The sequence below is a fragment of the Erigeron canadensis genome, chromosome 2, assembly GCF_010389155.1.
Source record: "Erigeron canadensis isolate Cc75 chromosome 2, C_canadensis_v1, whole genome shotgun sequence".
NCBI classification, from domain to species: domain Eukaryota; kingdom Viridiplantae; phylum Streptophyta; class Magnoliopsida; order Asterales; family Asteraceae; genus Erigeron; species Erigeron canadensis.
The window spans coordinates 5,169,710-5,193,111 of record NC_057762.1 but is presented as its reverse complement, the minus strand read 5'-3'; the positions used below and the strand labels follow the sequence as shown (position 1 = coordinate 5,193,111).

Here is a 23,402-nt window from a genome sequence, read left to right as displayed (position 1 = left end):
GGCAGGAAAGGAATTGGAGAATTTTCAAGAAAGAGGAAAGGAATGGGGAAATATTATGTAATAGTATTAAGGAATGTATCAGGAATAAAATGCTGACTTTGCAAGTCAGGAAATCTGATAATGTAGTAATCATGGCAAGAAAATGGAATTTGCAGTGGAGGAATAATTTTTTAGTTGTCATTTGAAGCAGTTGGTTGGCTTTTGATGTGGGATATGGAGTGTAAGCTGAAGTATTCTTATACGGTTACTGATGTTGCAAGGTGTTGAAGATGTTGGTTAAGAAATTGGTAGGTTAATGTGTGCGAATGGGAATAGAGAGCGGTGAAAGATGACGCTTCTTGGTCTCATTCTAGCATTAACTGTAATTTCTTATTTCTGAATTGTTTGGTGTTGTTTGATGCATTGGATTGGTTGGTATTGAGTCTGCATAGTGGTTAGGATTATTGTTGTGAGTATGTTTGAGTCCATGTTTTATCATTCTTTGTACATTTGTGATTAGTAATGAAATTCACTTTAAATTAAAAATAATTAACTTACACTTTTTGATTTTTCATCACCAATTTACACTTTAACCCAATTTAAAAATAATTAATTTATAATTTTTGGTTTTCAATCACCAATTACCAATTTAAAAATAATTAATTTACACTTTTCGGTTTTATTGGTAATCTATAATTTAACTCACGTACGACAAAAAAAAAAAAAGAAGCTATGATCAACAACAAAAGAGTTTTTCTTTTTATATACTTTGCACATAATTAATCATTATTATTATTTTTAACATTGAATTCTTATGTTATTGTTATTATTTTTTTTTTTAATTTAGTTTGTTGTCCATTATAGGTTTGTTATGACTTTTTCTTCAACAACAAAAAATATGACCACATTTGTTGTGCATGTATGGACTGTTTCGGAGTGGAACAACCCGAAGAAAATCAAAACGTTCGAGATGGTTTTTGTTGATGAACTGGTATGTATTTTTCAAGTTATATAACTTACACTTTTAGAATATAATAAATTTTTTATCTAAGTAAAGTTGAAAACAAAGGGGTAAACTGAAATCAATATTTATATGGAGTTAATTTTCGTATGTTTCTCCTTTAGCTTTCGTATTGATTTAGTTGTGATATATGACTTAACTAATCTAAAATATTATATATTAAATTTTGTATTTGTAACCTATATTAACTCTTAGGATTTACGATTATATCTTTCTATAATCTTTTAGATATAAAGTCTAAATTTGCTATGAGTAGGGCATGATTACTTTAATATATTGACTTTGATTATTTTGATTTCGTTTTGAAAGTAGCTCATTAATGATGGGTCACACCCCAACAAAGGCGGAAAACTCGGGGTGCAAGATAAAGCACACGCGCACATGGATGTTACATAGGAAAACTAAATGAGTGCATAGATTAACCATAAATAGTCGAAGTACATAGTTCAAATACGCAAAACATAAGTCACAAACATAGGTTCCATAGCATTCAAATAAAATATAAGATTTGTTCCCACGCAGGGGAAACGATTAGGCATAATGTCAACTAGCACATAAAAAAGCATGCAAAACTCCAATTCCTAAGCCTGAAGTCTACTACGAGTCCCATGCTACGATCCTAGCCACGATTTGCTTGATTACCTAAAAGGAATACTTAAAAGAGTCAACACAAAGGTTGGTGAGTTCGTAGGTTTGAAAACATGATTGTATGCTTGAAATCCTCATCTGAATCACAAATAGTTTACTCGAATAACCACTTGAAAACATTAATAGATTGAATGAATAAGTTTTATGCCGTCAATAGAATACGTGAATAACATAGTATGATGTAGCTATAGACCTACTTATGATACATAAAGCATGAATACATATAAGGGTGCCCTTACAGTCGACATGGCTAGAATGAATACAAGTATGAAGCCGCTTACGGTCATAGACCTGGCTAAGTGAATCCCAATATGAAGCCGCTTATGGTCATAGACCTGGCTAATTGAATACCAAAGTGAAGCCGCTTACGGTCATAGACCTGGCTAAATGAATACCAATATGAAGCCGCTTACGGTCATAGACAAGACCTGGCTAGAATGTATATCAATATCGTACAGTAGTCTAATAGCCATCGAATAGCAATGAAAACAATTTACGGCATAAATGAAAACACATTTTTGTATTCCTTTCACCCCAAAATGTAAGTAAAAAGGGGCTACGAAAACTCACCTGACAGCTAGCAACAAGTTTAAGATACACAAGATGTCAGAAAGCAAGTAACCGGTATACAATCAATCTATTACAAGTTATCACAACTAAGTATGTATTCATTGTAGAAAAGTGTGCTCATAACGTGCCACCAAATGTTAACTAAGTTGTCCAAAAGCGCTCAAGTTTGACTGACCAAAATTTACAAGTTTGACTAACGTTGACCAATTTACGAGTTTGACTAAGTTGACCAAATCGACTAAAGTTGACCAAATTTGACTAAAATTGACTAAATCGAGGTAGTAATCGAAATCCGAGGTCTAAATTGAAAGTTGGAGTCTTAAATTGAATTCGGGGTCTTATTTGAGATTTGGGGTCTTATTTCACTAAAGGAAAAAATTGAAATTGAGAGGCTAAATTGGAAATAAGAGGCTAAATTGGAAATGCGAGGTCGTAAATTGAAAATAAGAGGCTAATCTGGAAATGTGTGGTCGTAAATAGAAAATAAGAGGCTAAATTGAAAATAAGAGGCTAAATTGAAAATAAGAGGTCGTAAATTGAAAATAAGAGGCTAAATTGGAAATGTAAGGTCGTAATTCGAAGGGGTCGCAAATTGGGCTGTTTTTCCCCAAAATTCATTCTAGAAAACCCTAATCGTTTATTTCGATCTCAGAGGTGTTTTTAACATCAGATTATACTTTTAGACTCCCTAATATGATGGGAAAACAATCCTAAAGTCGGAAACTCGAAAAACGGTTTTAAACCCGTAAACCCATTTGAACAAAGTTTATAAAAAAGTGTACAAAAATTCTTATATCTTAAGATTTTGTTAACGAAATCACACAAAACTTTGACAAAAGATGTAGTATACGATTCCAAACGTTTTGGACGTAAAAAATTCAATACTTGGTGGGTGTAGTGTGTGTATCAAAAGAAAAACCGAAAAATACCAAGAGAAGAGCATAAAAAGGGGTTTTGAATTTATACCTTAAATCTGTAAAATAAATGTTTGTGATGATGTTTAGGACGTAAAAACACTATTATTGAAACTAATTCTAAACAAAAAAAGGTTTGATTTTTATAAAACTTGTTGATTTTGGGGTAGTAAAGTGAGGTAGTAAAGATGGGGTAGTAAGGGAAAATGGGGTAGTAAAGGTGTGTATGTTTTTGCTAGGAGGCTAAGGTGGTGGAAAAATGAGAGTGTGAGGAGAATAAGACTATTTATATGTAGGGTAAGATAGGAAGGTTCCATGCTAACATACGAATACGATGCCAGAAATAAAATATGAGGCCACGCAATTACGATGCTACATTAAAATTACGAGGTTGTTTTTGTAATATGACTTCAATTTGAAATACGATGCCGACTGACAAATACGAGGTCGCATTTTCATGTTTAAAATTTCATTTTGACGCAAAAGTTTTTGTGGTCAACTCACGAGTGTTACATGAATGTATACTTAAGATGTACAATTATATCTTTCTATAAGCTTTTAGATAAAATACCAAATTTTGCTATGAGTAAGATTATGATGACTTTAGTATATCAATATTTTGAATCTGTTTTGAAACTAGTTCATTAATGGTGAAATGTTTTAGCGGCTGTTATTCTATCAAGGGAAAATGCTACATATTGAGATGGTGTTGAATGTTTTAGTATGATTATTTAGCATGGTGGAACAATTCATCATTTTAGTTTGTGTATGACAGATATACTCCGGATCTTATGAATAACATGATATCAATTTTAAATAATACCTTTAGATAAAACCCTTTGAACCACGTTATATTTAGGATTTAACACAACATGAGATGGCTTTGCAAGGTTTTTGGCTCGACTTTTATTTTTTATCAAGAATTTGTTTCCCTATCTTTCTTCACCGATAAAATCATTTGATCCACGTTTGGAATGTCCTTGGTTGAGTTACTTTTTTATCCAGAATAATTTTCCTGGATCTGTATGCAAAGATGTTTATTTGATTCTTATGGTTAATTTGTTTGGGATTTATTTTTTATAATTGGATTAAATACATAGAAACACACTAAGAGAACTTACCAGGTTTTTTTTTTTTTTTTTCTAATTTGCATAGCACTATCATACATGGATCGGTCAATGGTGAATAGGCGGAAAATTTTAAGAGTATTTTGACCGATGGAGTGGCTATTCAGCTGGCTAGCAAATTTCAAGTTGATTTCGGTATATCTATTTAATATATTTGAATTTCAAATTTTTAGTTTTGATTAATATATTTTGAGACTACCCGTCCATTGGATGGGCCTGAACACTAGTAATATAGTATATATGAAAACCATATACTGTAACAGTATGAATTAAAAAAAAACGAATTGATATTTAAACATTCTTTTTATCTTGTTAAAGTTATCAAAATATCAAAGTCCCATAAAAAAAAACCTCACCTTTCTCCAGGCACAAACCCAACTGATTTTTTCTACTAAAAAAAGCTAATTTACCATTTACGGATGGAATATATTTTTCTAAAAATAGATTAAAATTATCAAAATACCGAAGTCCCATAAAATACCGAAGGCACAAACCTTAACTGATATTTTCTCCACGTTCACGGAGATGAAACTTTCAAACAAACATTTACTCATGTCATCGATCATCTGTAGTGTATACATCGTAGGAGCTGAAACAGGTGTCTATATATATATATATATGGGGAAAATGAGTATGGGGTTGTTCCCCATCTAAGCTTAGATGTGGAACCATCACACACAAATATTTAAATAATATTTGTATTTTAAATAAATGATGAGCCCCCATGATATTTATAGATTAAAAAACAAATTGTAAGAGGTTTCCCATCTAAGCTTAGATGGGGGCAACCTTATATTCACTTCCCATTATATATATATATATAACTTTTTACTAAAAAAAAAGCCTCAAACATTACTGGTAGTTGAATTCATTAATGTTCAACTGTACCCGTTGGTTTAATTCATTATAACAAGATGGGTACCCGCGCAATGCAGCGGCAGTGGTGGCCAAGAATGGTGCTAGTGGTGGCGGTGATAACGATGTGGTTATATATACTTCTATACTACTATATAAAGATTATACACCCCTTGTTGAAAAGAAAAGTTGCGAAATGACAATTTTACCCTTAATAAATTAAATTACACCATGGGTCCTTTATCTTCTAAATATCTCCACAACCACCTTTATATTTACATCAACCTGCACCATTCGACATTGTCACCATCACCAATAATCGCCACCATGACCACTCGTCGCCGACACCACCAACCGCCATCACGACCACCACCGCCGCATTGTGCGGTTACCGTGCTAGTTAATTTAAAATTAATTGATGTGAATGGTGTGTAGTATTATGGTTAAGGATGTATCTTTTGTAAATAACTTTATTAAGAATATTATAGAGATATTAGATAGAAATATTTAAAATAATGAATGAAGGAGATAGTTTTGATAAATGTGAGTATAATATATTTTAGGAATATATTGGGTAGATTTAGTATATGAGTTAGGAATGTGTTGAAAATTAAGGATATTTTGGATATTTTAAAGATAGAAAGTTATAAAAAGAGAATAGTTTGTTTATTAATAGAGTATATACATAGATAGTTAAAACATGTCGGGTAGTTGAATTCATTGATGTTTAATAGTACCCGGTGGTTGAATTCATCAATGTGAAAATGTACCATGTTGTTGAATCTATTAATGCTGAAAACAATTTACATATTTTCTCCAAACCTTACTCAATTTCTTTTCAAGAAACCCAACACAAACATTCTCATTTGTTTCTCACTAGACACTCCCTATCTCTTTCTGATTAGATCTCTATACAAACACAAATTCTTCACTAAAATTTGTAATCTTAATTAATTATCTAAAAACCCTCGTTTTGGATCCTTTACAAGCAAAATACAGTATTTTTTTTATTGTTTTGATCACATACTTACGGCTTTGAAGACATCAAAGAGCTTGAGTATAACATCTCTACATTCTGATTTTTCACAACATCTTGACCTTCAATTCATAGGTTTGTAAGTTCTTTTCATGATCTCACACATTAGATATTTCATATCATAAGACACTAAAACCACAACTTTTGATGACCTAAAAATCGGTTTTAGCTTGCCAAAAATATTCATCTATGCTTGTGAAAACAGGTTCAAAGGATCAAATATGATCACTCACTTCTGCATATATATTTCTTGATTTCAAATATCTGTTTATTTTTTTTTTCTTAGCTTTCACGACCACATCAAATGGTTCAAGTCCATGAATTGAAAATTAGAATTATAAGAAGCAACTACTAACCAAGTTGTGGAGATTCAAGAAAAATGTCTATTTAAATAAAAAAAATAGACCAATGTTCTCTAAATAAGTGGTTGCCTAAACATTTATGATTGCTATTACCTTTTCAAGCTTTGTAATTTCATATACAAGTTATGGCGTTGCTGCCTAACAATAAAAAAATTGCAGGCATATTGATCAACATTTTTAAGCTTAGAAATATTTATTAGCTCTTACACCTACATATTTAGCTATGTCAGCTGACCAAGATTACTATAAAGCACAAAAAAATATAGTTTATACAACAACAACAACAACAACAATAAAAGTGTTGTTTAAATATAGCTAGAGGCGTGAGAACTCAAATAGTATCGCAACACCCCACTAATTTCTTGTAACTTCTATGAAAATTTAATAAAAGTGTTGTTATGGGTTTCTCCCCTTCTCATTCTCTTCCTTTGGGGAACTCGAGAAGGATGCGTTGACCGTATTAAAGGGAATCTGAAGGTTCTATGTGGCTCAAGACACTAGTGCACGTGCTGCTACTCATATATCTATTAGGATTAGTTTTGCTATTGCTAAAGGGGTGGGGGCTCAGATAGTATCTCGGCTTCCTACTAATATCTTGTAATTCCTCCGAATTTCTAATGAAAGTGATTTTTAATAATAATAATAATAATAATAATAATAATAATAATAATAATAATAATAATAATAATAATAATAATAATAATAATAATGAAGAAGAAGAAGAAGAAGAAGAATAATTAAAAAGATCGAAGGATGTAGATATAGTACTACTTTCTTTATAGATATTGAATTTGATATAATAAGATACAACGTATATAATGAATTTGATATAAAAATGAAAAAGGAAAAAAAGTTACCTGAGAAGAAGGAAGGAGAGGCGATGGGGAGAAACAATGGGTGGGAGCAGAAAAGGGATGTATTTGTACAGAGGAAAAAAACTAATGACTTATGTTTAAAAACCAATGTTACAATGGTTTTTATATAATGGGTTTTATAAGCCCAAAAGTCATAAACCAAAAGTCAAAACAAACATTAACACTGCATTCTTGAGATTTTTTTAAAAGAAAGAAAGGAGAAGATTGGATAGGGGTGAAAAGGATAAAAAATATTAGATTAACAAAGGTCATTCTCGAGTTGAAAGGAAATTAAAAGAAAGAATTAGTTAAACATGATGAACCTGCCATGTCCAACACCTCTTCCACCACCTGCCGCTGATGAACCACCACTTCCAACCACCTGCCACTGATCATAACCAATATATATATATATAGTAGTGCTCACGACACATACAATCACTAGTATCACAAAACCCCTTTCATTTTTTTTTTTTTTTTTGACAAACCCTAACTTTTTGGATGAAAAAACTGGTGATAAGAAACAAGACCTAATACCTGATGATTAGATCAAAGAAGGAGTAGAGAGTGAAGAGACAATCATCCACACACACACACTTTTTCATCCAAATTAAGCCATTTTTGGCCAGAAAGGTTTTTCTTTTCCTTCTCTGCACTTTCTTTTCTTTTGGATGAAAAACTCAAGAATACAAAAAGGTTAGATTTCTTATATTTCCCTTTCTTTTTTTTTTTTTAAAAAAAATAACTCAAGAATGTAGCGTAAAGGAGCCATAAGCTTTACCAAAATAGCTAGGCCAAACACCCCTTAAACAATTTTTTTTATCTTGTTAAAATTATCAAAATACCAAAGTCCCCTAAAAAAACCTCACCACTCCTCCTTTATCCAGGCACAAACCCTAACTCATGTTTTCTACTAAAAAAAGCTAGTTAGTAAGTTACCATTTATGGATGGAATACATTTTTCTTAAAATAGATTAAAATTATCAAAATACCGAAATCCCATAAAAAAAACCCTGACCTTTTCTCCTCCTTTCTCCAGGAATAAACCTAACTGATATTTTTTCCTCGTTCACGGAGATGAAACTTTCAAACAAACATTTACTCATGTCATCGATCATCTGTAGTGTATACATCGTAGGAGCTGAAAAAGGTATATATATATATATATATAGGGAAAAGGGAAGGTGTGGTTGTTGGGTAGGCAAGCTAGGTATAGAACCTAGCCAAAACTACACCGTTTTGTTAAAAAAATAAAAATAAACATGGGCTTTTCTTTTAACACAATCCCCAAAATTGATATGAACATCTCATTTAACAACCCCATACTTAATTGCCTCTCACACTGAAATCTCCTCGTAAGATCAAATTCTGGGATTTTTACATTTTCAAATTCGTAAGCCGATACATCAAAAATAGGTAAACCTATCTTCAAAGTTTTGGGATTTTTTTTCAATAATTTTTAATTTATAGTTTATGTCAACATATTTTGTTGTTTAAACCAATCTACTGCTTCGAAAGGGTAGTAATTATTAAACTTGATTGCAAGATTTTTGTTTATACATGCCATTATGAATTGTAAGTTTTGTTTTATCTATCATCTTAGAATTAATTTTTTTTTCTTACAACAACTCATGAATATAGACAATCAATTAGTCCATGAGCACTTTGAAACTCATCTAATTAATGAGATTGACAAGAATGGTTATTTGGTCAATAATGTGGATATAGAAAATGAATTGGAAGGGAATATTGTCGCGAGTGTGAATTTCGAATGTCATGAAGATGAAAACGAACATGACGATAATATTGTGGGAAAAGTTTTTGACACGCCTGAAGATACTTATGCGTTTTATAATCGATATGCTCTGCTTCATGGATTTGGTATACGTATTCATTGGGATTTTAAAAATAAGATAACAAAGGAGATTTATCGAAAGATATTCGTGTGCAATAAAGAAGGTTTTAAAAGGCTCAAATCTGGAACCTGTGGGAAAAGCAGAAGAGAATTAAGGGTCGGTTGTAAAGCAAAATTTCGGATTTCAAAAACAAAAGATGCGAAATGGATTGTGGATATGTTTGATGATACACATAATCATGAATTGACAAAATCACCAGCAAAGGTCATTAAACATCGTTCTCACAGTAAGCTTCATCGCTCCATGGCTTGTAAATCTCTTATGTTGGACCTTGGTAAGTCCGGGTTGAGACCTTCAAACATTAAGAAAGCTATAAATGCAATGAAATATCCTTTTGAAGCCAATATTACCTCAAAGCAATGTGTTGATGTCTTGTCCCAACAAAGGAAACAATACAAAGGTAAGGAATTTTAAGGGCTGATCAAACATCTTCAAGATAAATCAAAAGAAGATATTAACCAGTATTTTGAAATAGACTTGTTCGATGATGGGTCTCCTAGAAATATATTTTGGGCAGATGGAAGATCAAGAGATGCTTATCTTAAATTTGGAGATGTCGTTGTCTTTGATGTTACATACATGACCAATAGATTTAGGTTGCCATTTGCTCCATTTGTTGGGGTGAATCATCATGGACAGTCTATTCTTTTTGGTGGTGCATTACTAGAGAATGAAAAGGAAGAGTCCTTTCAATGGTTATTTAAGCATTTCTTGAAATGCATGTTTAATAAGTATCCCTCTGCAATAATAACCGATCAAGACAAAGCAATAGGCAATGCAATCTCCACGGTGTTTCCAAACACTCGCCGTCGCTATTGTGTATGGCACATTAAGAGGCATCGGTTGGAACATCTTCGACCATTTTCTAGCAGACATAGTGATTTCCAAGAATCTTATAATCGGTGGGTAAACAGTGATACAATTGAAGAATTTGAAACTCACTGGCCTACTATATGTGATAAGTATAACCTCGAAAGTAGTGGATGGATGATGGATATGTATAACCAACGAAGAAGTTGGGTTAAAGCATTTTGGAATGATATCTTTCTGGCTGGAATGACCACTAGCCAACGAAGTGAAAGTATCCATTCTTATTTTGACGGATATGTTAATTCAAATACCATGTTGAATGAATTCGTTATCCAATATGATAAAGTTGTTGCTGATCGAAGAGCTGCCGAAGAAGATGAAGACTTTCATACAATGAACACGATGCCGGTTCTTTCATCTTGTCATCCAATAGAAGCAAAAGTAGGTCACTTTTCAATATGTCATCTTCCTTATATTAATTACTCTTATTTTAAGGAACTCTATTCTAGCTAGTTATAACATGTATATAACATATGATATCAATTTGTAGGTAAATGTTATACTAAAAGGATATTCGAGGTTTTCAAAAAAGAATGGACTGATGCAACGAGTAATATAACTCACGAGACTTTAAGCAAGAGTCTAGAACTAACCATTTATAGAGTTGGTCACTTAAATGCTGAGAAAAAATATTGGAAAGTTGTTAAATTTCAGTCACTAAACGAGGTGGAAGTGACATGTTCATGTTCTATGTTTGAAACCTTCGGGATTTTATGCAAGCATATCCTATATGTGATGAAAAAGAAGCATGTTGAAATCCTTCCTGATCGTTATATCTTACCAAGGTGGACACTTGATTCTAGATACAAGGTTAGTAATGGTAGCATTGGACTAGAGGAAAAAGATTGTGAAAATGAAGTGAGCGCCTTAACCTTGTGGTGTGTGCATGGCAACTACACCAAAGCGATCGACCAAGCAAGAGACTCTCCTGTTGAGATAAAATGATTAAATAATTTTTTGCTAGAGTTTCTAAAAGAGCAAATGACTCGCAGAAATAAAATAGAACTTGAAAATGCAAATAAAGATTCTGGTGTGGAAATTTCTCAAGTAGACATGATGCCCCAAATGTCCGTTCGAGATCCTGCTGTCATTGCTACTACCAAAGGGCGTCCAAGAAATGCAAATAGGATCAAAGCTTCTTTAGAAGAAAGGAAAAAGAAGACTTGTTCTTATTGTCATGGATTGGGTCACTATAAAACTGGATGTCAACAAAAGAAGGTAATTTTACAATTTGTTTACATTTATTTGGATATATTATTTCACTTTAATTTGTCCATATTTTAAACTGTCCTTATTTTTTATTGTTCTAGGTTGATGATTCTTTGAAACAAAAACAGTGATGCTTTGGTGGTGCTTGTTATTGTTACTCGTAAAAGCAAGAGAACATTGGCTAAATGAAATGATTATACATCATAGACATCCTTTAGTATTTTTGGTGTTCTTTAGATATTTTCGCAGACTTGGCTACTTTGCATCATAAACATTCTTTGGCTATTTTCACACGACCCATTTGACATAACAAATGTGACTTTTGCTATAACATTTGTATTAGCCGTTGGTTTTAATGCAAAATTTCTAGAGTAATAGAAACCGTAAAACAAAATCTCATAGCTAAATATTTTCAATCCACTAATGTATTCAACGAGCTGAATTTAGCAACAGAACTGAACTTTTATGTCAGACCAAACTTGGCTTTTATATGTCAAACCAACAAGCTAAAAACCCAAGATGACATATCTGAAGGAACTTAAAATGTCAGACCAAAGAAAAAAGGTTGGCTTTATATGTAATCTCATTGAGACCTTTCCTCGAACACCTGTTATGCATCAATCATATGGTTAAATTACCATAAGGTGAGAAAGATGTGAAACAAACTCAATTGTGAGATTAAACATAGACCCCAATAATTGTGATATTAAATCAAACTAAATTAAATTTGATATGGGTTTTAATATCTTAGACAACACTAGCAGAATATATCCAAGGTATGATTTTGGAAGTGTGAAGATCCCATACTTTAATTTTGCAATATGGGAGAAGATTTTAGTATGAGAAGAGATTATATATGAGGTTGTTGATGAAGAACAGAGAAAGTCCCTCTATTTTTTTTTGTTCATTCTTCATATATGAAAAAAACGAGCCCCCCCTTTTTTTTAAAAACCAAAACGACGTAGTTTTGACTAGGTTCTATACCTAGCTTGTATATCCAACAACCACACCTTCCCTATCCTCATATATATATATAGCTAGTACACCACCATTTATTTGAAAAAGAAAAGGAGAAGAAAAGAGAAAGCTCAAGATCTATACTTCTTTTTGTGATAACCTTGATTTACAGATCCGGGTCTCACCATATCTGTTTGGTGGGTCTATATATAAGTAATAAATGTATATATGAAGTGGTAGATATGCTTTCTTCTATTACATTAAATAGTAAAACTAATAAGGAGATATATATAGAGGGAATATATATTTTTAAGCTGGGAAATATGTGTGTTTCTTTTGTTGTTATCAAATCACCGGCCGGCCAGTCTCGTCTTTTTTTTTGTTTTGTTTCCGACTACTTCTTTAATGTTGACTACCGTATCGGTCATCTGGTCATGACAATATGTATGTAGCGTGTGTATATATATAGGTAAAAGTTAATTTACCTACCGGGGTGGGTTAGATTAGGGACTTCTTATTTTATGGATTGTTAGGGACTCGATATAGACCGTCCATTTTCATCGGATCTAATCACCACTGATCATCTCCGGCCATATTCATCTCCGGCGAGACTTACACATGTGTAAGTACAACTTACACATGTGTAAGTTGAATTAAAATTATGATTCGGAGCGGGCTTCGCCCTTAAGGATATTCATAAACCAAAGCCGGTGGGGGTAATAGGTCATTGAGAGTGATAGGTCATAGTGTGATAGGTCATAGAGGGTGATAGGTCATAGGGGGTGACCGGTGATGGGTAATCTACCTAAAAAAAATTGTACTTAAAACATGTGTAAGTTACTTACACATGTGTAAGTCTCGCCGGAGATGATCACCGTTGCCGGAGGATCATGGTGGTGGTCGAAGATGATCATGGTGGTGGTGGTGGTGGTCAGAGATGTTGGTGGTGGTGGCCGGAGAAGGAGGTAGAAGGAGTACCTAACAGTCCCTAAAATAAAGAGTCCCTAATTTAACTTTTTCCTTTATCTATATATATGTGTGTGTGTGTGTGTGTGTGTGTTTTTGAAGACTAGCTGGTCGCTTCATCACATGAATGCCCTGGTTTGTTATCTTTCCTCACATCAACTGTTTACATGTTTAATTGTAAATTTGTAATCATTGTTGTTTGTTGTTAAGCAAATTAAAAATGGGTTTTAGGCTGTTGTATCTTCTGTTAAACATCATGTAATGGCGGTGTACTCAGAAATTCATGATGTTGAACTTATTCTATGTTTTAGGCTAGCTGTATGGATTGTGGGAAGGTCAAGTGAACGAGGTTTCATTTGATGATGGTTTAGTGCTGACTAATGAATGGGCGAACAGTTTCTACTTATTGCTTGGGTGTAGCTGTTAAGTTGGTTTTCCATAATTAATTTTAATTTGTAAACACAAGTATGAAAACAGCATGGCTGGGAGTTTGGTTTTGAAGCAGATTTGGTGTTGGATTTAATAGACATATCTCGTCTTTCAAAAGGCCGGATGAAGAAGTTGGTATTGTTGTTTGTGCTCCATGAATCATCTTTCCTATCATTGAAAGTGAGCATGATTAGTGGATTGTTGATGCCTAGTCAGGTGATGGTTTTCAAGATTTTAGTCATGTAGAGCCTCATGGAATCTAATGCTCCAAAACGTGACCTCGATCTACCGTTACATCTGGTTCATGTAAATGGTTACATGGGCTCTTAGATACGTTTATGTTCTTATTTGTTTCAAGTTAGTTCTGATCATATTATGGGTCCTTCGGAAGAGAGAGAGAGGGGGGGGGGGGGGGGGGGGGGGGGGGGGGGGGGGGGGGGGGGGGGGGAACCATCAGTATTAGGAGCTTCTTCTCTTTCTAAAGCTGTTTCAGAATCATCTTTCACAAAAGCCGTTACCTTCAAAAGCACGGTCTCTTTGAAATCCATTATGACACAGACCAGAAGAGCTTGTTTTTATAGTGCTTAGCAAGATATCTTTGGTCCATTAAAAGTCATAGTCCCGGGTGTGTTTAGCTCTAGAGTACATTCAACATCTTCCATGCAAGCAATTGCATCTTTACAGGGGATAATAACTATTGGTCGTATATAGTTTCGTTACATCTGGTGAAAAACGAGTCTTTCAGCAATGAGAGGAGCTTTTTATGAAATAATGTGGAAACATCGTTAGGTTGGCCAATTGTTGTTCTTCCATGGCCTACATTCAGATGTAGTGGGAACAAAGCGTGGCATGCAATTTGTTGTCTAGATGGGGCCGGGAGATCATAATTGATGCTACTACATTGTTGGTAATTGCCTTCTGTACATTGCTTGAATTGGGGTGTGTTCACTTGTCAAAAACTAGGGATAATTGGTCTAGAAGAATTCTGTTTGAGATATCTGATGACGGATATCCTTGCACAAGTAAACCATCTTTTCATTCTAATAAAAAAGCTTAAAGATGTTAATAGCAGGTTCTTTGTTTGATTATCTCTCAAATTTCTCTCACCGAATACATGATTTATTCTTTGTTGGGCAGTCGAAATTAGTTCCGTTTTACTGCATGAAGATGGATGCATGCATATCTACCATTATAAAATTTTATAGTTAGATCTAGTATATAGCTGAAAAAGGACACCTTTTGTATCCACCATTATAAAAAGACTAAATTATACAGATAGTATATCCCAAATTACTCTTTTGATATAAACTTTTGAAGTTTCATTTGGACCATATCCTAAAGGTTCCTGTCTTTTTAGGGGTTCCTAAGATAACCTTACCGGCCTATATATATATATATACACACATGATTATATGTATGTTAATATATACACACTGCAGTCTGCTCACTGATTCTCCTCTGTGATAATATGGTGTCTGTAACTGATATATGACTGCAACTTTGCGTATGTAGTTGAATTTAAGAAATGTTGATGGTTTAGTATTCCGATTATTATCCAAAATATAGACTAGCAGCTATTTATCTTAAAAGAAGCTTGTATAATTGTTTATCGTATTCTAACAATTGTGAAGTATTAGTACTTTGTGATTTTTGTTTGTTATTTTGGAGCTTATTCACATGTCTTGTAGTTGTAAAGTTAGTATTGATAGTTGACATGGAAAACTAGGGACAATAGGCTTAGTAGTTCTGTAATAGTGTAATACTAGGTGAATTCTTTTGTTTGCTCGTAGTACATGTGACTACTGGGACATTAGTTCAGTTAAAGGAGGATTGAAATGCTAGGGGTAAGTGATAGTTGAATGGACGTGGTTGAAGTCTTTAATGATGTATATAGCCATACAAGCAGGTAATAATGACAGCTCACCCCTTCATTTATCAGCAAAAGGGAATAAGAAATGGCAAGGTCACTATATGTCTAGCTTATTCTAAATATTGTTACCTTTAAGTTGACATCATTTAGTTGTTAACAATTACTAGTATGAATTTGTATTTGCCTGCTATAACTACTTGGTATGACCTGAAAAGTTGAAAAATGTTTAGAAGAGTTGATAAACTAGGTCATTGTTTCTTGTTACATTAAAGATCATCTAGTTCATGCCACAAACCAATGAAAGTCAACTAAGATATAGGTTTCGTTCCCAATCTCATTATCCATCTCCAAATTCTATAAAACTCAATCCCATTTTTAGTTTCGTTCCCAATCTCATCAACATATAATGGCAATACTTTTGGATTTTCACTCATTGTGTTGTAGCCATAAACTTTATCAGCATAAGTTTTGATTTTGTTATTCGAGTACCAGTCTTGGTCTCCTGGTCCAACCTTCTCCTAAAAAGTATACCAAAGAATTAGGATAGTTAATGAGGAATCAATGGAGTTATAAAATTTGAAGTAATCTTATACCTTTGTTTCAAGCTCTTGATTCTTCATGCAAGAACGGTTTAGTACAAAGAGATCATCCATGGCATTTGTAGTAAGAAAAGAATTACAGTCTTCATTTATCTTAAGCCTATAAGCTTTTTCTTTTATTATTATTATTAAAAGACCAAAGCATCTTCTCGTTGTCTAACATATAGAAAACCCCCAATTTTAATACTATCATAAATTCCTCAGCGTCCTACATATCTTCCAAGGACTGTAGACAACATATAAATTCGTTAAATATCGATTGATCATAATTAAAACCACTGCCTGCTTGTATGCATTTTTGCTGTTTCAACTAGTTCATCACTCGATATACAAAAATGACCAAAAAAGATGGTTTTTAAAACTGTTTGGATATTCAAATAAATCTATTACAATCTTTTTTTACAAGACATGTCATAGTAAATTCTAACCATTATATTGTTTAAGAAGTTTACAAAAATTTGGATCGTTGGTAAGAAAAAAAAATGTAGTGGTCCATTGTATTTTTAAACATTCATCTTAGAGTCAGATGTGCGGGTTCAAGTCCGAAGGAGCACTTAAGGGGCTTTTTTCTTCCCTTCTAAAAAAAGGGGGCTTTTTTCTTCTTTTATTAATTTTGTTTTTTGCAACATCAAACAACCGACCTACTGACTTTAACAGCAAGGCCAAAGAGAAGTGTCCGCAGAGTTCCTGCACAAAATCTTGACAACAATAATAAGAGTAATAATAATCTTTCGAATTCCACTGAAAATGAAAAGCCAAAACGTGTTGCAAGGAAAGTATGGACCCTCCCAGTGGAAGACCAATCTTATTGTGAACTTGATAAAGTGAAGCCGTCTTAGGAAAATTTCAGTATCTTCTGCTGGGCCATCTAAAAAATCAGACCCTGAGAAAATAAACAATGTAGATGTTGTGGCTAAAGAACCTGATCCAGAATCACTTCCGGCTCTACCTCTAGAAAACAAACCACTTGCTGTTGATCCTCTTGTTGAGACATTATCGGTTGAAAATGAAACCAATGGGAAAATTGAAAATGTGGGAGTCAAATGGCAAGCAAAATCACAAAACACGGAGGAGAAAGTCTTTACCATCAAGACAGGAATATCCTGAAGGTGTTTCACAGAACACACAAACCATTCCAAGCTACATGGCAGCTGAATCGGCAAAGGCTAAGCTTAGAGCACAAGCAGCTGCAAAGGCTGTAGAAGATGAAGCTGAAAATGGTTTGTCAGGCGGCATTCTCTGCCTTCCTCAATTGGTAAACTTAGCATACAGTCACCTCGTGTTCAGAAACATTTACAAGCTAATGGCAAAGGAGGGAGCAGAATTAACAAATCACAGATTTCACCTAGAGATGGTAAGCATGTCATTTGCTCGTCGAAGTTCCTAACCCTGCCAGTTGTGTTTCTATAAATGTTTGCCATATCAAGATGGGTGGGTTGGTCAGATTTTAGTCACAGTCAAAATGGTTGCACTTCAACAAATAGACAATTTATTATGAACAGATTAAAGCGGAAGCAAATCGAGAGAAAATTTAGATGATTTGGAGAAATTATTATGATTTTTCATTAATTGATTAAAACTAATTTTCAAGTTTAAATACCTAAGAAACCGCCTAAACTATTCCGTTAGGAATATTTACACAACTAGCCCCTATAGTTACAACTTGATCAAAATGCGTCCAAACTAAATATATACAAAACTATGTACATAATTCTATATACCCCCCCTCAAGTTGGAACTTCTTGCCATCCCAACTTGTGACTTAATATTGAATGTTGAGCAAATCCTAAAGCTTTTGTCATCAAGTCTGCAAGCTGCAAATTCGTTGAAATATAAGCCGTTTGAATGAATCCTTCTTGAACTTTATCTTTTGTAAAATGACTATCAATGTCAAGATGCTTGGTCCTTTCATGATAACATGGGTTTGCTGCAAGTTGTTGTGCAGCTTTGTTGTCACTAAACAGAGTCAATGGAATTTGTACTTCAATATGCAGATCCTTAAGCAAATAAGTCAACCATATTAGCTCACATGTAGTAGCTGTCATACTTCTGTATTCATCCTCAGTAGAAGATCTTGAGACTGTGGCTTGTTTCTTTGTTTTCCATGAAACCAATGAGTGACCCAAGAAAATACAATACCCTGTGAGTGATTTTCTTGTCATAATGCAGGAAGCCCAGTCTGCATCACTGAAACCTGTGACCTTGAGATTTGTCTGAACAGGATAGAACAAGCCCTTGGAAATAGATCCCTTTAAATACCTTAATAAATGCATAGCAGCCTTCAAATGAGGTATTTTTGGACTGGAAACAAATTGACTCAGATGTTGTACTGCATAGGAGATATCAGGTCTTGTCATAGATAGATATAACAATCTGCCCACCAACCTTCTATAAGACTCAGGATCTTGTAATAATTCCCCTTTATCTAAAGAAAGATGCAGATGACTTGGTAAAGGAAAAGTAACAGGCTTAGAACCAGTGAGCCCTGCATCTTGCAATAAATCTAAGGTATAATTTCCTCTGATTTAGGTAAGTACCAGATGCAGTCCTGCATAACTCAATCCCTAAAAAATACCTTGCCAGACCTAAATCCTTGATGGTGAATTTTTCATCAAGTAATCTCTTAGTATTTGCAATTTCTTGGTCTGAATTTCCTGTGATCAACATATCATCTACATAGACTAGAATAGCAGTGAATCCAGTATCATTGTCTTTGACAAACAAAGAGTAGTCATGTTTGGACTGAATAAAACCCATGGACATCAATAATTTAGATAATTCTTGATTCCATTGCCTAGAGGCTTGTTTTAAACCATATAGAGACTTGGTCAATTTACAAACTTGACCAGGCAAAGCCTTTGTATAACCTTCAGGTGGCTTCATGTATATCTCTCATCCACATATCCATGCAAAAATGCATTATTTACATCTAATTGATGTAAAGGCCAATTTTTGGCAGTAGCAATAGCAATCAACACCCTGACTGTTGCAGCTTTGGCAACTGGAGAAAATGTGTGCTTATAATCAACTCCTGCTTGTTGATTGAACCCTTTAATGACCAATCTGGCCTTATATCTCTCTACAGAACCATCAGACTTATATTTAATCTTATAAACCCACTTAGATGAAATTGCCTTGTGACCATCAGGCAATTTGGTGAGAATCCAAGTCTCATTTTTCTCCAAGGCATCAAGTTCCTTATTCATGGCCTCAACCCATTCCTTTTCTTTGACAGCTTGATTATAAGTGGAAGGTTCTATAGTGGTTAAAACATGTGCCAAGGAAGCAATGTAATTTTGATCATATTGATCAAAATCAGAAGATTTAAACAAGGGATACATCACTTTGGATTTATGTTCTGCCACAGAGTTTCTTTGTTTAGGAACAACAAAATCCTGTAACCAATTAGGAGCACTTGTGGTTCTACTGGATCTCCTTAGAGGTGGACCATTGTTTTGTTGAGAATCATTAGGCTGAGTATTGATATTTGACTGATTATCTTAAGCATGATTCAAATGTACAGGCAAACTAGGTGTATTATCACAGATTCTAGTACAAGCCTCATAATCATCCTCTCCATTTTGGAAATTTACCATAAGAGATGACCTTTTATTTGTCTCACCAGAACCACTATTCTGAATTTCCTTAAAAGGAAAAACATCTTCATAAAACACCACATCTCTACTAGTAAACACCTCCTTAGTACCCAGATTATACAAAAGATAGCCTTTTTGACCAGGGGGATATCCAATCAACACACATCTATCACTCCTAAGATCAAACTTGTCCTTATGAGGTTTAGTCACAGCAACATAACATAAGCAACCTATTACTCTTAAGCTGTCATAACTAGGTGGCTTACTATGCAATTTCTCAAAAGGTGACTTCCAATCTAAAACCCTGACATGCATTTTGTTAATCAAATAGGTGGCTGCCAACACACAATGTTAATCAAACTTGTTACTATGCATTTTGTTAATCAAACTTGTCCTTATGAGGTTTAGTCACATCAGCATAACATAAGCAACCTATTACTCTTAAGTTGTCATAACTAGGTGGCTTACTATGCAATTTCTCAAAAGGTGACTTCCAATCTAAAACCCTGACATGCATTTTGTTAATCAAATAGGTGGCTGCCAACACACAATGTCCCCAAAACTTAATGGGTAAGCCTGCATTAATCTTCAAAGCCCTGGCAGTTTCTAAAAGATGCCTATGTTTCCTTTCTACAACCCCATTTTGCTAGGGTGTATAAACCATTGACTTTTGATGAACAATGCCAATATTCCTAAGAAAATCCAAAACCTCCCTGTTCACTATCTCAGTTCCATTGTCAGACCTTAAAAATTTTGGTGTTTTTCCAAAATGATTTTTAATATAAGATATAAAATTGGTCAATATTGACAAAACTTGATCTTTTGTGTGAAGCAGATAAGTCCAAGTATATCTACTAAAATCATCAACAATGGTGAAAATAATGAGCACCATTTAAAGCAGGTACTTTATAGGTACCCTAAAGATCAACATGGATGAGTTCAAAAGGAATTGAAGAATGAGAGTGACTTCTAGAAAAAGGTAATCTATGTTGTTTAGACAACAAACAAGTATCACAAGAAAAATCAGGAATATTCACATGTTTATAAGCATCCACATGAATCATTTTAGACTTAGAAGTGTGTCCCAATCTAGCATGAAACAAATCAATGGAGACATTATTAGAAATCTTTGCAACATTATTTACAAAAGTATTAACTAAAGGAAGGACTGAAGCAGAGAAATTTGCAGAAGGAAGACTTTCAGATGGCTTGCACACATAAAGCTTGTTGTGACCTTTTCCAACTGTCACCAACTGGTTAGTGGAAAGGTCCTGAAAAGCAAACCAGGAAGGGCCAAAAATAGCAATTAGGGGTTTCGAATTTAACAATTGACCTACTGATAACAAATTTATTTGGAACTCAGGAACATAGAACACATCAGTGAGTGTCAAAGAAGAATTTATTTTGACCTGGCCAACTTTTGTGACCAATTTTATATTGCCATCAGGTAATTTAACCTTAATAGGAACATGAAGGATTCTAATGGATTCAAGTAAATGTAAGTGAGGTATCATGTGATCAGTAGCACCACTATCAGTCACCCAATCTTTTTCAATATCAATGTAAACATGGCAGGCTAAGGCATGTAACCTTTCATAGAAAGTTAAATCAATACCTGCATGTGGTGTAGAAGAACCAACATCTGCAGCATGAGGAATATCTGCCTGTTTGCCTTTCAACATTTTCATCATTTCTGCACAGACTGTTGCTACCAAATTCTGATCAAACTCACTTTTCTTATCACCTTGTAATTCATTCTCATAAGAATAATCAAATGGTGAATCCTTAGTTCCTAAATCAACCCCTACTTGAGCAGCCATTATGCTTCCTTTCTTAGTCTTTTTTCCTTTGTACCAATCAGGATATCCCAATCTTTCAAAGCATTGTTCATAAGAATGACCATCTTGTTTGCAATAAGTGCAATTTTTCATCTTAATTTGGTCACCATTCCTATTATCTCTTCTAAAACCTTGTTTATGACTATTCTGGTTAGCAAAATAGGCTGAAGGATCAGGTACACTAGTTGTGACCTGTTTCTGTTTCTCCACTTGCTGAACAATATAATAGGCTTTATTTATGTTAGGAAGTGGATCCATGGACAGAATTTGGTTCCTGACAGATTCAAATCCATCATTCAACCTCATCAAGAACTGCATCAATTTGGTCCTACTTTCAATTTCTTGGAATTTCTTGGTAATACCACAAGCACATTCTTGCATCTTTCCACACACACAATTAGGAACACCATTTAAACTGGTTAATTCATCCCAAAACCTTTTCATTTTATTATAGTAAGCAGCAACAAAAAGATCTCCCTGACTAACCTTATTGAGTTCTCTTTCAACTTGATATATGAGAGGTCCATTACCCTGTCCATATCTTTCACCAATTTCCTTCCACAATTCTTGAGCAGACTGAGCATAAAGAAAAGCTTCAAACAATTATGCAATCATAGAATTCAATATCCAGCAAGTGACCATATAATCACATTTAGTCCATCTCCCAAAATTACCATCAGTAACTGCTGGTTTTGGTGTAGTACCATCAATAAACCCTAATTTAAGTTTTGCTCCTAAAGCCATCTTAATTGTCCTGCTCCACCCAAAGAAATTACCTCCATTAAATGGAGTATATGTTAACATCATGCCAGGATGATCAGAACTGGCCAAGAAAAGCGGATCATTATTCATGGAAGAAGTTAGGGTTTCAACAGAAGTTCGTTGAAAAGAAGATTCTGGAGCTGATTCCGGAACGGAATCAGTAACTGTCATTCTTTTAACAGAAATTTCGATATTTTCAAGAAAATGACCTAGATCTTAAAACTTTCAATTAACTGACTTCAATCACAAATTGAAGTAGGAATTTAGGGGAAAGTAAAATAAATCGATGAAAATCACCAATAAAAGCGATCAAATCAAGAAAATTGATCTTCAACGATCAATTTTAGAATCAATGATCGGAAAAAATGGTGAAAAAGATATGCCGGTGGCCGGAAAACACCACCAGGATGGATCAATATGAGCAATTTTTGTGCTCTGATACCATATGAACAGATTAAAGCGGAAGCAAATCGAGAGAAAATTTAGATGATTTGGAGAAATTATTATGATTTTTCATTAATTGATTAAAACTAATTTTCAAGTTTAAATACCTAAGAAACCGCCTAAACTATTTCGTTAGGAATATTTATACAACTAGCCCCTATAGTTACAACTTGATCAAAATGCGTCCAAACTAAATATATACAAAACTATGTACATAATTCTATATTTATGTATGGGTTGAAACTGGCCAGGTTGGATTGAGCGAAAAAAGTTTAATCGTTTTACAAAAGCATTGTCATACGATAACCAAATTGTTATAATTATAAGAATTTTGCTGGTTTTATGCAATTAAATACACTTTGGACGACTTTTGACCTGTTCAATCCATTTGACAGATCTGACCCGTTTAAGATAGATATAACCTCAATTGACCAATAACTAGGTGAAATTGCAGCCTCTACTGATTATGTTGCTTGCTGATATTTCTTCAGAAAAGGTGGTCTCGGGAGGGTGGAGGAGATAGTGCAGTAATTAAGAGTATCTCCCACAGTTTTTGGTACGGATGTATCCTTCTTGTTGT

The 23,402-nt window shown here is 34.0% G+C and overlaps 2 protein-coding genes across 2 annotated transcripts; one reads left to right on the top strand and one right to left on the bottom strand.

Annotated features, from left to right (window-relative positions):
• The first annotated feature begins 8,997 nt into the window (after positions 1–8,997).
• Positions 8,998–11,097, top strand: LOC122587576 (protein FAR1-RELATED SEQUENCE 5-like). The gene is made up of 3 exons (XM_043759756.1): positions 8,998–9,682; positions 9,800–10,537; positions 10,643–11,097. The coding sequence occupies exons 1-3, from the start codon at positions 8,998–9,000 to the stop codon at positions 11,095–11,097; spliced, it is 1,878 nt and encodes a 625-aa protein (XP_043615691.1).
• Positions 11,098–20,695: 9,598 nt separating this feature from the next.
• Positions 20,696–22,549, bottom strand: LOC122587575. The gene is made up of 2 exons (XM_043759755.1): positions 22,291–22,549; positions 20,696–22,209 (listed from the first exon to the last, which is right to left on the bottom strand). The coding sequence occupies exons 1-2, from the start codon at positions 22,547–22,549 to the stop codon at positions 20,696–20,698; spliced, it is 1,773 nt and encodes a 590-aa protein (XP_043615690.1).
• Between the last annotated feature and the right edge of the window lie 853 nt (positions 22,550–23,402).

Excerpts from the sequence above, each read along its gene's own strand:
- LOC122587576 (XM_043759756.1), top strand. The coding sequence starts at position 8,998 with ATGAATATAGACAATCAATTAGTCCATGAGCACTTTGAAACTCATCTA. Across the intron at positions 9,683-9,799 it reads ACAAAGGAAACAATACAAAG|ATGGAAGATCAAGAGATGCT; the intron begins GTAAGGAATTTT and ends TATTTTGGGCAG. Across the intron at positions 10,538-10,642 it reads TCCAATAGAAGCAAAAGTAG|GTAAATGTTATACTAAAAGG; the intron begins GTCACTTTTCAA and ends ATCAATTTGTAG.
- LOC122587575 (XM_043759755.1), bottom strand. The coding sequence starts at position 22,549 with ATGACAGTTACTGATTCCGTTCCGGAATCAGCTCCAGAATCTTCTTTT. Across the intron at positions 22,210-22,290 it reads AAAACCAGCAGTTACTGATG|CTTTTCTTTATGCTCAGTCT; the intron begins GTAATTTTGGGA and ends AATTGTTTGAAG.